A 12,789-nucleotide genomic window follows, 5' to 3' on the forward strand; every position below is an offset into this window, starting at 1 on the left:
CAAAGCAAAAGTAATTATTGTTATAACGATTTCCTGTCGCGCTCTTTGTAATACAATGTGATTTAACGCATATGAAAAACAACTATGAAACGATATTGGTATTATTAAATAGACGACTTTTTTAAAATTTGGTTTCTAAGGAACTATTCGACCAAATTCACTCAAATTTTGTATTTTGCCATGTAAAATTATATTCCTTAGAATGATGTAAAAAATTCTGCACTTTGCAATTCAAAAATTTTTCGACTACCATTAAATAAAATAATAAAAAAAGATAAATATTTACTAAAATTTATTTTTGCATGGAATTTTCTTTGGACAAGCGAATTTTATAGATGTGTGCGAAAACTATTCAATTCTCTTAAAAAGTTCTCGAGATACGCTAATACAACTTATTAAGGGGCCCAATTTTGGATCGCTCTCCTCACCAAACTATGGGGACCATATTTCCCAGATTGAGCCCACCTCCTATATTTTGGTGTTCAGAAATCCGAATCCGTTGAAAAAAATGTTCAGAGAAAGTATTTTTGTGTCTGATTTCGTAACTTTAAATATCGTATGCACTTATCAATTTGTATATATCAGGTCACCCCCTAATACCATTAAAATTGAGTCCTAGAACGTGAAGATTCTATCATTAGGTCAAGAGCTATTCATAGTGGTCCGCTTTTTTTTGTTGACTCATTGTGCAATTAAGTGTAGCCATAATTATCTGTGAAAATTACTTTAGATTTAGCCTTAATGTGTATTACTTTAGTTTCTGGTGATTAAATATGCTATTTCTTTTAATCTAATATGATTTGTATATTTATCTGTGAGTGTAAATATATTAATGCATAGTATTTTTTTAAAAATAACATATTTTAAAATAAAACAAAACAAAATCACTAATAAAACGGTTCATTTTTGAGCCTTAAAGTTTCCCAAATTAAACTTTTTCTTTAGATGTTAGAAGATGCACAAATAATGTTTATATTTATAAAATTATGCCATGAAACTAAACAAATAAAAAAAAATGATTTATTTCGTCTCATTGTTTTTAATGCTTTTTAATGTATCAAGATTTATAAAATAAAAATATAAAATGCAGATTTGTTTACTTTCAAAAATAATAATAAAAATACCTTTCTTTAAACCTTAAGAATTTAAGCTACATGCGGGTCTTTTGATCCGAATAAAATTTCTGTAAGAAATCTTTAACAAACTCTTAAAGTTTCTAAAAGACTTTAATTTTTCAATTTATTTTCTCTTTTGTTCTTTTAAGTATTTCAAGTGAGCTATTGAATTTAATCCATGCCCTCAGACTTCCCAGGTTTTTGTTGAGGAGTTTTGATAAATAATTCTTGCTTCATTGATTTATGCAAAATTATTTTCCTGTTTTAAGGACAGTAGATTTTATAGATAATCGTTTTTTATCATGCATACATTAATTAGTTATGCTCAGGAGAATATTATGTTTGAGAAACAATTAGAAATTCTTGCAGCGATATGCGGTAATTTTTGTCTCGTAAATTCAAAGATTCTTTCTAAGCTTTTTTATTACTTTTTTACAAAATTTTAATAATAAAATGTAAATTCATGTTTTTGTACTTCCACGCATACTTTTGATGCTTGCCATATTTCTGAAACGTGAATTTCGTTTCAATCTGCTTCTGAAATTTTGTGTTTATTATTTTAAATTATGTCTGAGCTGTTCTGTTCATCCTCTTTCAAATCGCATTTGATCTTATATTTTTTATTATTTTAATTCGCATTTAAATTTTAATTGATTATTTTTTCTTGTCAAAAAAATAGGTGATGTGATGGCAATAACAAAATTTCAAATTTTTTGTTTGGATTTTAGATTTTGTTTTATTATTTTTTATTCTTGAATAATTACGACCCTAAAATTTTGCGAAATTATGTCGCTTATTTAGAATCTCTTTTTGTGATTTTTAATTTTTTTATGATTCTTTTTATGATTTTAGTTATTTGCGCTTGAGGATTACAATAATTCAATGCACACAACTATAAAAATAACAGGGGCATAGATTATTGAACTTATTTCGTTAATTTGTAATAACATGGTATATTCCTAACATATGATTCAGCCTTTTAAAATTTTCATTTTTCATAGATTTTTAACCATTACAATGTTCTATTATATTAAATTTAGACACCTAAGATGTGCGTATTAGCAAACACACTAAGACATTTGATAGTGCCGTTAAAAGGTCTTTTAGGTCCAGAGCAATGTACAATTAGACACTTATTAACATATACATATAAATATTAAAACTTGTTTAATTTAGAAAATTTATTTCTTCGATCAAATTTTGGAAAACAAAACCTATGATAAAAAAAAACATTTTACATTACTGATATTACTAAATCACCTTTTAGTTCAAAAACAGTAAACTATCTATAGAAATTTACGGTTAGATGCAACTTATTTAAATATGCATAGAAGTATTAAAACTCATTTGATTTAAAGAGTATATTTCTTTCAACAAACTTTTAAAACAAAGCCTACACCGTTTATATTTTGTTAAATTTTTTGTTTTATTTATATTTTGTTTGTTTATTTACTAAAAATCTATATTTTAATGCACAATAGAACCAACTTATAAATCCATTGCAGAAGCATTTCGTTTAAGAAACAAGCGTATTTTTAGGAATATATTTGCTCCAATTCTCTTCGTAAGTGTAAATTTTTGCGCAATAGCAATAGCTCTGTACTTGAAATCGTATTTAATTTACCTCAACACTAAACATTGGGGTGACCATACATCAACATTTTTTCAGTGTATGATTAAAGTAACATTTTAAATTATTATTACTTGGGGCCTCCCTGGCCGAGCGGGCAAACGCTGCGCAAAGTGTGGATGTAGAGGGTTCGAATCCCACGGTTACCCTATATATATCTTCGTGCTGTCCTTCTTTGTGGTTACCCTATATATATCTTCGTGCTGTCCTTCTTTGTATTGTGCTGCCTGTCCTTCCATTTGACAAAGGTTTATAAGCCTAAATTGAGCCTACAAGCCTGCAAATATGTGTAATTCCAATAAACAATCATTATTTTTAAACTCCTCCTAGCTCAAAAGTTCTAGTGCAAAGTACGATCTAGTTCAATGCACGTGTAGACACAACTTATTAAGATATACATAAAAGCATTAAAACTCTTTTGATTTAAAAAGTTTATTTCTTCAAATTCTTAATGTAAAACCTATGATAAAAATAACATTTTCAATTATTATTATTAAATCGTTTTTAGTTCCACAGCAGTTAATTCTGAATAGAAACGTATGATTGGACACAACTTATTAAGATATATATAAAAGCATTAAAACTTGTTTGATTTAAGAAGTTCAGTTCCCTCAAAAGAATTTTATTGTAAAAACTTGTGATAAAAAATAACATTTTCAATTATTAATCTTAAATCGGTGAAATCAAAAATGAAAAATTTTTCAAAATATTGAAAAGATCTTTGAAAGTGAAAAAGAAATGTACGAGCGAAATGGGAACTTTTGGAATAAATTCGAACGAAAAGTAGCACGCCCATAGGATATATATTTCTCTTTACCATCGATCTTTGCTTGGGTATTTTCCAAAGACGGCATCTACCGAACAATATGCCATAAGATATCCAGAAAGCCCCCTCTAACTGTGACTGGTCTCAACTATTTATGATATGATACAAATGCAAATTTCATTTTTATTTTCGAAACTTGTGAGCGAGAGTATATACTATATTTTATCTATGTTCTCGAAACCTTCATGAAGTAGAACGCAATCTCTTTCGAGTCAGTGTTCGAGTTTTATCTAAGCAGCTATTCATGTATATTTGTTTTGCTTTATTCGAAAGAAGCAAGGGATTTCATAGAAGCGGATATAAATGTATTTTATTTTAAATTTTAAATCAAGGAGATAATGGATTGCTGAAAAGTGTTTCAGAAATTTAATATGCCTACATTTTTCTATAGATATCGAAGATTCTTTGAGAAATTAAATCTGATTCTTTAAAAAAAATCATGCAATTTCAAATCTTTGTGGCATAAAGTTTCTGAAAACAAATTAGTTCGCAAGGATTTCTTTTAAATGTTTGAAATTCTTAAAATAATAATTATATCTTCATAAATATGCATATTTTATCTTCAACTCTTTCAAATACGGAACTTCATTAGTCAGTCTGAAATTCAGTAGTTAATTAATTCTATTCAATTTTTTAAGGAGAGAAGTAAAAATACATATACTAAAAATAAGAATCGTGTTTTCCTTTCACGCAATTTAGCAACTTTAAAACTACGTATTAAATTTAAATATTTAAAGTGAACAAAATAAATTTTGAAATTTTTTTAATTTCTAAATTTACTGTTTGTGAAACTATAAAAAAATATTTTCTTAAATGAATTAGAATTTCAACAAGATTTTTTATTTTAAAATTAACTATTTGAGACTTATTTTTTTTAACGAATTAAGAAATCATGACTCTTGCACGTAGATCTCTCTACTTACTCTCGTCGTAAAATTTGCAATTTTTCTTTTAAATTTCAAAATTCAAAATTATATAACATCCTTGTTAAAATGTTCTGAAAGAGCAATTATTCAAAGTTCAACAAATTGAAAATTGATTAAATAGTCTCCAAAAACGGCTGCATTATATTTTGTGACTTTTATATAAGCTAGTCTAATAAAATTAACCCTCATCAGATGTGTGAAAAAAAATTAGGTAAATAGAATGTCAGAGTACATTTAACTGAAGTATTACAATGTGAATCTATTGGAGGGGTGGTGGCTCAGGGGATTGAGCGATCACCTCCGAATCCCAGCTGTTGCTTGTTGATACGAATTTTGCTCCCGGCTTGCAAAATATCATAAACTGCAGACGAATCATGTGATAAAATCACCTTGCCATCGAGCGGACCATTCGAGGTTTTTGTGGTTTTCTTCTCTATGTAACGCACATGTTGGTTAGTTCCATCATGAAATCCTCCACGAAGTCTAATTTCTCCCAAAACTTGATCCATGAGATCCCTTGTTTTCAGGATTGGTTTCAAAATTACAAGGCTACGTAGTTGAACATTGTTAGTCGTAAACTCAGAATTGCGTAGGCAGTATAACTCCGGTATTAAAATAAAATAAAAAATTATAAAGTAAAATAAAAAATTATAAAGTAAAATAAAAAATTATGAAGTAAAATAACTATTCCCAGCATGGTCTCAATTCATTGTATAATAACACTCTGAGAGAACAGATTTCCATATAACACTCATTTCGAGCCGAAATTACAACATATATTAAAAAATGTGTATTTTTATAAGTATGTGCAACGTTCTACGTTTAAATAAAGAGCTTCTTACCTATAAACAATTTTGTATAGTATCAATGACACATTAAATCCCACAATTTCGGACGAATAAAATTGTGGATTTTCATATTTGTTGTCGTTACTTATTAATACTGCTCCCATATTACAAAATATATTTTACTCATTTGATTGGACAACAATTGACTAGGGCGAGACTATAGAAAAGTTTATATAGGAAGACAATAGCAAACAGGCAATATCTAAGGCTTTAATTCTAGATATTTCATTCAAAAATATACGAGTGCTTGAAATATAAACTATTCTGATCTACTTATTTTACGTCAGAAATGTAATTTATTTTCCGGTGGATTTATTAGACAGAAAAGAATACAATACAGTTCGAGGACAAAGTTTATATGTTGTTTAAGCTGCTATTACTATAGATTTTTGTGTTTTGGATTTCAGTCATTCATTTAACTATTTTTTTGTAAAATTGTAAAATATATACTTCAACTTAAGAATTATTTAATTAATTTCGAGTTTTGTAGAGAATGAGTATTTTGAGAACTCATTAAAAAAAGAAAGGAAATAGTTTTGAAATTATTGATGCTATTTTTAAAAGTGTAGCTACATTAATGCGATAGTTGCGATAGCCTGGAATTTATTCTAAAGGGTTGTCCAAAGTTGATGCAAGCTTATATATGACAGTTTTCAAATATAACAATTTCGACTAGAAGATAGATTATGGAGAATATCACCCACTCCCCTCACCTCCTTCTCCAACCACTCAACAATACATGGACTTTTTAGACTCCAAAACCGCTGGTGGATTTCATATCATGAGACATATTTAATGAACTGAAAATCTTACACATAATAGTTGATTTTGGAATTGATTTTGCATATGCTGCTGTTGAAGAAATGAAGATATAAGATCGGGAGTGATAGCTCAAATGTCAGTTGTACTAACTAACAGGTTTAATATTTCTTGCGTTTTTTAATTAGATGCATCTTCATCAAACATTAAGTTGTAACACGTGTTTAGATTTTGAATCCAACAATCGCAAACAATCGCATAAAAATCCAACAATCGCAAGCCTGATCATAAGCATTACAGAGCAAAAGCGTTGAATCGACATAGGCTTAAAAGTTGCATGCTACGTTTCAAAACGTTGGCCATTAAATCCTTATGACTATAAAGATTTTAATTTTTCATAATTCAACTATCTTTGGGATTTTCGATGAGGATAACAATTACTACGCCATAAATAGGCTTAAAAGTTAAATGTTACATTTTAGAACGTTGGCCATTAAATCCTTATAACTATAAAGATTTTGATTTTTCATAATTCAACTCTCTTTGGGATTTTCGATGAGAGTAACAATTACTACTCCATAAATGCCCATATTTAAGTTCACTAAAAATAAGTTGAAGTCCTTTGACTATTTGATAGGCAACTCATATTTTAACACTTTGATGCAGATTTTTTATTAAGCTTAATTTTCATGCCTTTTATCATATTTTATATTAATTTAGGTTAAAATAAGTGAAGAAATTAAATTTAGCATTTTAATAATTTATGATTATAAGCCATAAAATTTGAATTATTTCCGGCTATTATACAGAATGAAACACCGGTGTCTTTTTCTGGGTTAAAATCTTAAACTATAAATCTTACAAACACGGCTCACTTCCAAATAATAATTTTTCAAACGTGCTCATATTTGCAGTAATTTATGTATAAGAGAAATAGTTATTCATCGGTGAAATTTGCTTAATTTTCGAAATCAATTATTAATGAATTAATAAACATGAATAGAAAAAAGCTTTTTTGAGCTACTTTTTTTCAAATTTTGCATTTTTGTACAAATCTAATTCCGACGATCGAAAAATATTTTTAGCAACTGTTGGACTGTTTTTTATAATTAAAAAATACCAAAATATATTTTTGCTTGTAATTAGAGTGTCAGAAAAAAAATAAATAAAAGAGACACCGGTATCCCATCTACGCGAGAGGGTTAAAAGATTCCTTAAAAAAAAACTTTTGACCATTAACTTAAAATCGCTTGTGTTTGGCTATTTTAGATTTTAATACTCTTTACGAATAAATAAAACCCATTTGATTATTCAAGCAACAAACAGTAATTACATTAGAGAATAAACTTCACGCTATTTTACCGAATAGTCTTGTAAACCTTTTTAAGCTCTGAAATCTGAATACATTCCATGAATTGAATGAAGCTATTTTATTCTGAAAATCTTTATATTGCTAAAAAGAATTTATTATTAAAAATAAGAGAATCTAATATGTAAATAAGTATAAAAAATACCAATAACATCTATGCGTAGTCACATATTTTGGATTACATAGGTGAAAATACATTTCCAAGATTTTGACAAGAATAAATACAAATTTTTTCTTTGAAGCAAGACTTAGTATTTCTATTGTTCCGGAAAGAAAGTTGAAATATTGCGGAAAGTTCAACCTTTGGCTCAGGTTTAAAAAATACTGCTTCCATTTCTTTGACCAACATGAATACGGTTTTTGCATGGCAATTCTTTATATCCATACATAAAAAATTCATAGATTTTACGATGAAATATATGTAGGTCCTTAAATATGATAATTCAGATTTCAATGCATTTTAAACTGTTACATATATTCCCCAAAATACAACACAACTAATGTAGCGAAAAGTTTGAAATTCTAATTAATAATGATACGTAATATTTGTTGTATAAATTATTGTTTTTTTCTTCTTTTTTCTTCTTCTTTTTCTTGTAATAGACATAAAAGTAGGTGTACGCATAATAAACTTGTCTAACTTTTCATGTACCTAAAACAAACCAATTAACAAACAAAATTACAAAAAAAACTGGAAATCTTCTAGTTTTCCTGTGGGCTTAACATAATTAAAATTTATTATCATTAAAATTATAGAATTATAATTAAAATTTTTAGAATAATAATTAATTATTAGAACTATAATTAAAATTTATTATTATTCTAATCACTTATCAACAATAGAAATTTATCAAAAATATGCAGTTAATGAAATGAGATAGATTGGTTTTTTGATATTAAACATTCACTCCGGGCATAACAATCAGTAATGCAAGTTCATCTAATATTAACCGATGACTTTACAAAATTCCCTTAAATGTTTATTATTATTTGTAGTTCAATAAACTCCATTCAATTTTCAGAATCTAATTATTATTTGGTTATTTTATTTCAGAATTACTCTGAAGATGCATTGCCCTATGAATTTTAAATACTTTCCATTTGATCGTCAAATATGCTCTTCTGAACTAGAAAGTTGTAAGTAATAACAAAGTTCTTTGGAATTCGATTATAAAAATATCAGTTTATTTCAATATGAATGTAGATAGTAGGTATGCATTACCCTATGAATTACAAATACTTTCTATTTGATAGTCAAATATGCTCATTTGAATTAGAAAGTTGTAAATAATAACAAAGTTCTTTGAAATTTGATTATCAAAATAATGGTTAATGACGGTAAATGAATATATCTGGCATGGAAAGTACATGAACTGAGTCTCGGAATTCGAATTAATATGTTTTAGATTAAGAATAAATATTTGTAAGGTAACAACTTCAAACTAACACATTACTTACAATACTTAATAAGCGTGATTTCAATCATCTATTATAGGCATAATGCACCTTGAAAACAGGTAAGGAAACGCCAGTAATTTTTACTAACCCCTTAACTCAGATTTTTTGAAAAAAAACCGGCCAAAAAGAAGCAATTTCTTTTAATGAATAAAAAACACACTTTAAAACAAGGTTTCCATTTATTGCTACTTCTGGTTCAACTTTTCTTTTGTTGACAAACAACAACAATTTTGATATACTGCGCTTTTGTTCCATGGAATAAAGCTATATTTTATTCCTGGATAAATAAGTGTTATAGTTTACAATCCTATGTAAATGATAATTATCAATAAAACGCTTTTTTTTCATAGCTTTCACATTGTTATTTTCAATTCTCAATTATATTCGAGTGTGAAAAATTATAGCAGCATAAAATGCAACGCCGCTCGAATTATCTCGAGTGTGCAGTTTGGCCTGTTTAGCGTGCTCGAATTAACTCGAGCGCACAAGTTAAGGGATTCAGCTTTTGAGTTTTTTAACAACCAATACTCTAAAAATAAAAATAAAAGTAATAATCTAATTTTATGTTCTATTATTAATAAAACTGCTGAATTTGTTATTTTCATAAACTACGTGCTAAAAAAATTAAATTTGAATGAAATTATGAATTTAAAAGTAATAGTTTACAAACCAAATTACAAAAACACTAGAAATCTTCTAGTTTTCCTGTGGGCTTAACATAAAAGCGAAAAGAAAAAGAGAAGATGGGCACATCAGTATCTGGAAGAATTTTTTTTTTTAAATGCAATATGTTACGTGTCTTTTTTTTTTCGTTAAAAATATCACCTAATGACTAGGACTCCACTTGTATCCATTTTTAGAAAACATTTAATTCAGTATATTTATCAGTATATTATTAAACAGTATATTTATCTCTTCTTTAGTTATTTCACGTTACGCTTTCTTTTTACCTTTCTGTTGCGAAAACTAAATCTAATATATCCTCCCCTAAGTCTGAAATTATTGGATTATGCTATTTTAAAATTTATATGATTTTTACTATTTTATTCTTTAGATTACTATTTTATTTTGTTATTTTATTCTTGAATGGATTTACAGGGGTTGATCAAAATATTGTGAATCATGATATGCCAGTTTTTTAAGTAGGATAGTGTGTTATTACTTTTTATTATTTTTTTCCAAAAGTAATTCAAACAACATTTATTCAATTCAAAGTAATTTAAATTTTTTTAAAAATATTTTATACATTTTTCTATAAATAAAATTTTTTGTGATCGGATTCTCTCACACATTTAAAATAATTAACTTCAGGAAAATAAGTACAAGGTACTACATGGTGCTGCCCCTTGTTTAACTTCATGCTAATTTTTAGATAACTCTCATTTTAAGTTATTTTCCTTAAAACTTGTTACTGATTTAATTTAGATATCCATGCAAATGAAACTTATTAATTATGTAGCCTGTATAAGTTAAAATAAATAAAGTTAATTATAAATGATATGCTACGAATATTTTAGGGGAACTTTTCAAAAATATATAATTCTACTAATATCGTATTAATTATATATTGCGGGGGCATAGTCCGCAGGAAAATATATTTGTGCTTAATGAAATAGTTACATCTACCCTAGATCTGTCTAACATAGACTACTCCTAGGTACAACAATCACGCTAGGCTTAACAAAATTAAATTTTTTTTCATAAAAATTTAGTACTTTACTAAAAGGGGAAAATATATTGATAATAATCTATCATAGTTCAAGTTTTAAATGCATGTAAGACATATTTTTTCACAATCAAACTGATTAAAAGGGTTACTTAGCAACTTGAAAAAAATTTATACTTTAGAGCAAGATTGAAAAGTTTTAAATGGTCAACAATAAAGCTGTCATTACCTGTTATGACTGGTATCAATTACATATATTGGATGCTAAATTACTTCACTGACTGGCATAAATATTTATACGGATTCCAGTCACCACTTTTTCCCTTTGTGTAGCAGCTTTAGAGACTTATAGTAGGAAATATTTTAACATATTTGTCCCTTTAAAATCTTTCAAACTTCTAAAATTTGTCATATTTGTATCCTTGAAAATATGTTATTCTAATTATGTGATCAAAAACTTCATTGGCGTCAAAAATATATAAATTTGAAATAAAAGTTGACATTTTCAAGCTCTCAAAAACAAGCGCCTATTTGCAAGACTTGCCAGACGTGAATGAGAATAAGCGAAAGTGATTTGAAATATAAAACGTTAAGTTGTGATCCAAAAATAGAAAAATAAAGGTGAGAAACAGAACAAGAAACACCGCAGTAGCCAAGAGAAAAAAAAAGGAAAAGCAGAACAAGAAAAACCTCTGGGGTACTAATGTAGTCTTTGCCCCCTTCGGCCACTGAGGTCTTTTTTGTTCCGTTTTTCATCTTTTTCTCTCACGGTTACTGTGGTTTTTCAAGTTCTGTTTCTCACCTTCATTTTTTAATTTTTCGTTGTCAACTTCACGTTTTATACTTCAAATCTCTTTTATTTCTTTTTATTCACACCTGGCAAGTCATGAAAATGGGTGCCTCTTCTTGAGTGCTTGAAAAATGTCGACTGTTATTTCCAATTTGCATGTTTTTGAAACGAATGATGTTTTTAATCAAGTAATATCTTACTGCTTCAGTTTCTTGAGATTATTTACTTATTGTTCTCAAATTATTTAAAGAAAGAATTTTACAGCTTAAGTGTTTTCTTCTAATAAAACTCAAGCCTTAAAACTTATTAATTTATCAGTACAAACTTTATTTGCTACTAATAAATTATAATAATTAAGGGCTAAGTTTTGAATATGAGATAAAACTTTTTTAAACCCTGATACTGATAACTTTTAAATCATTCCTTGAAAGTAAAGTATTTTTCTATATAAGTTGAAAAAAAAAGAAAAAATTGTCATGTATTGTTTCCCTAACTTACTGATGCATATACACAAATTATTTTATAAATATGAGGCCCTTTTAAAAATATATTTAAGTAAAATTTTCAACAAAATGGAAAAAAAATACACTTAGCTTATTTTCTTTTGAGCTTACGCTACTTTATTTTTGAGGAAAAAAATTGATTATATTATATTTCTCACACACTTTCCTCAAACCACAATAAATTTTAATGTGAAATCCTCTATCAAACTTTCAGTCATGTTTTGTTAGTTTCTTACGACACAAAGTTTGCTGCCAAACATTGATGTTAAAAAAACAAGCCCGCAGGGCTTACTTTTAAGATTTCAATTTTTATATCCCACTACTTCAATATTGGAGAAAAGGATATGGCTTGACGGCATCTGACGAGTTTACTTTGATGTAGAGCTCTTGATAAAATGTATATCAATCTAAAATCCACTTATTTTTCACGTCCAGGTGAACTATATTACTTTTTTTTTCAGCCACATGTGGTAAATACACTTTAGTCTGTAATAATGATAAGATAAATACACAAAAAGATTTTCTCTTTCACTTTAAAACTTTATTTAGAATAAAGGTTTTATATAAAATTGTAGAGCTAATAAGTAAACATCTTTGAAACATATTTTGAAGAATATTTGCTAAAATCTATTGTTTTGAAAATATCTGAAAGTTAGTAAATTTGTGGTTTGAAGTAAGTTATTTGTCTCAGAAAATAAAATATAAAGTTTATGCGATGCATTTATCAATCATTCTCAGTTATTTATGCAAATCTCAAGCATAACCTAATAATGTAAGATTTTCTTTAGACATCTTTTTCAGTATATCTACATTAATGGGTATGAAATTCTGGTACATGGATTCTGGAAAAAATTCAAAGTTTTAAAGAGTGTACGTTTTTTTATCTCTTATTTAACATT

General features: G+C 27.4%; 1 protein-coding gene across 5 annotated transcripts in view; it reads left to right on the plus strand.

Moving 5' to 3' along the window:
• The window catches only part of LOC107443766 (glutamate-gated chloride channel), a 174,253-nt gene that overhangs the window by 137,002 nt on the left and 24,462 nt on the right, over positions 1 to 12,789 (plus strand). For all 5 annotated transcript variants that reach the window (XM_016057732.4, XM_016057734.4, XM_016057733.4 and 2 more), the window contains one exon: positions 8,528 to 8,610. In XM_016057732.4, the coding sequence (XP_015913218.1) occupies positions 8,528 to 8,610 (83 nt within the window). The remainder of the gene's footprint in view (positions 1 to 8,527; positions 8,611 to 12,789) is intronic.

Source organism: Parasteatoda tepidariorum, chromosome X1 (assembly GCF_043381705.1).
Source record: "Parasteatoda tepidariorum isolate YZ-2023 chromosome X1, CAS_Ptep_4.0, whole genome shotgun sequence".
NCBI lineage: Eukaryota > Metazoa > Arthropoda > Arachnida > Araneae > Theridiidae > Parasteatoda > Parasteatoda tepidariorum.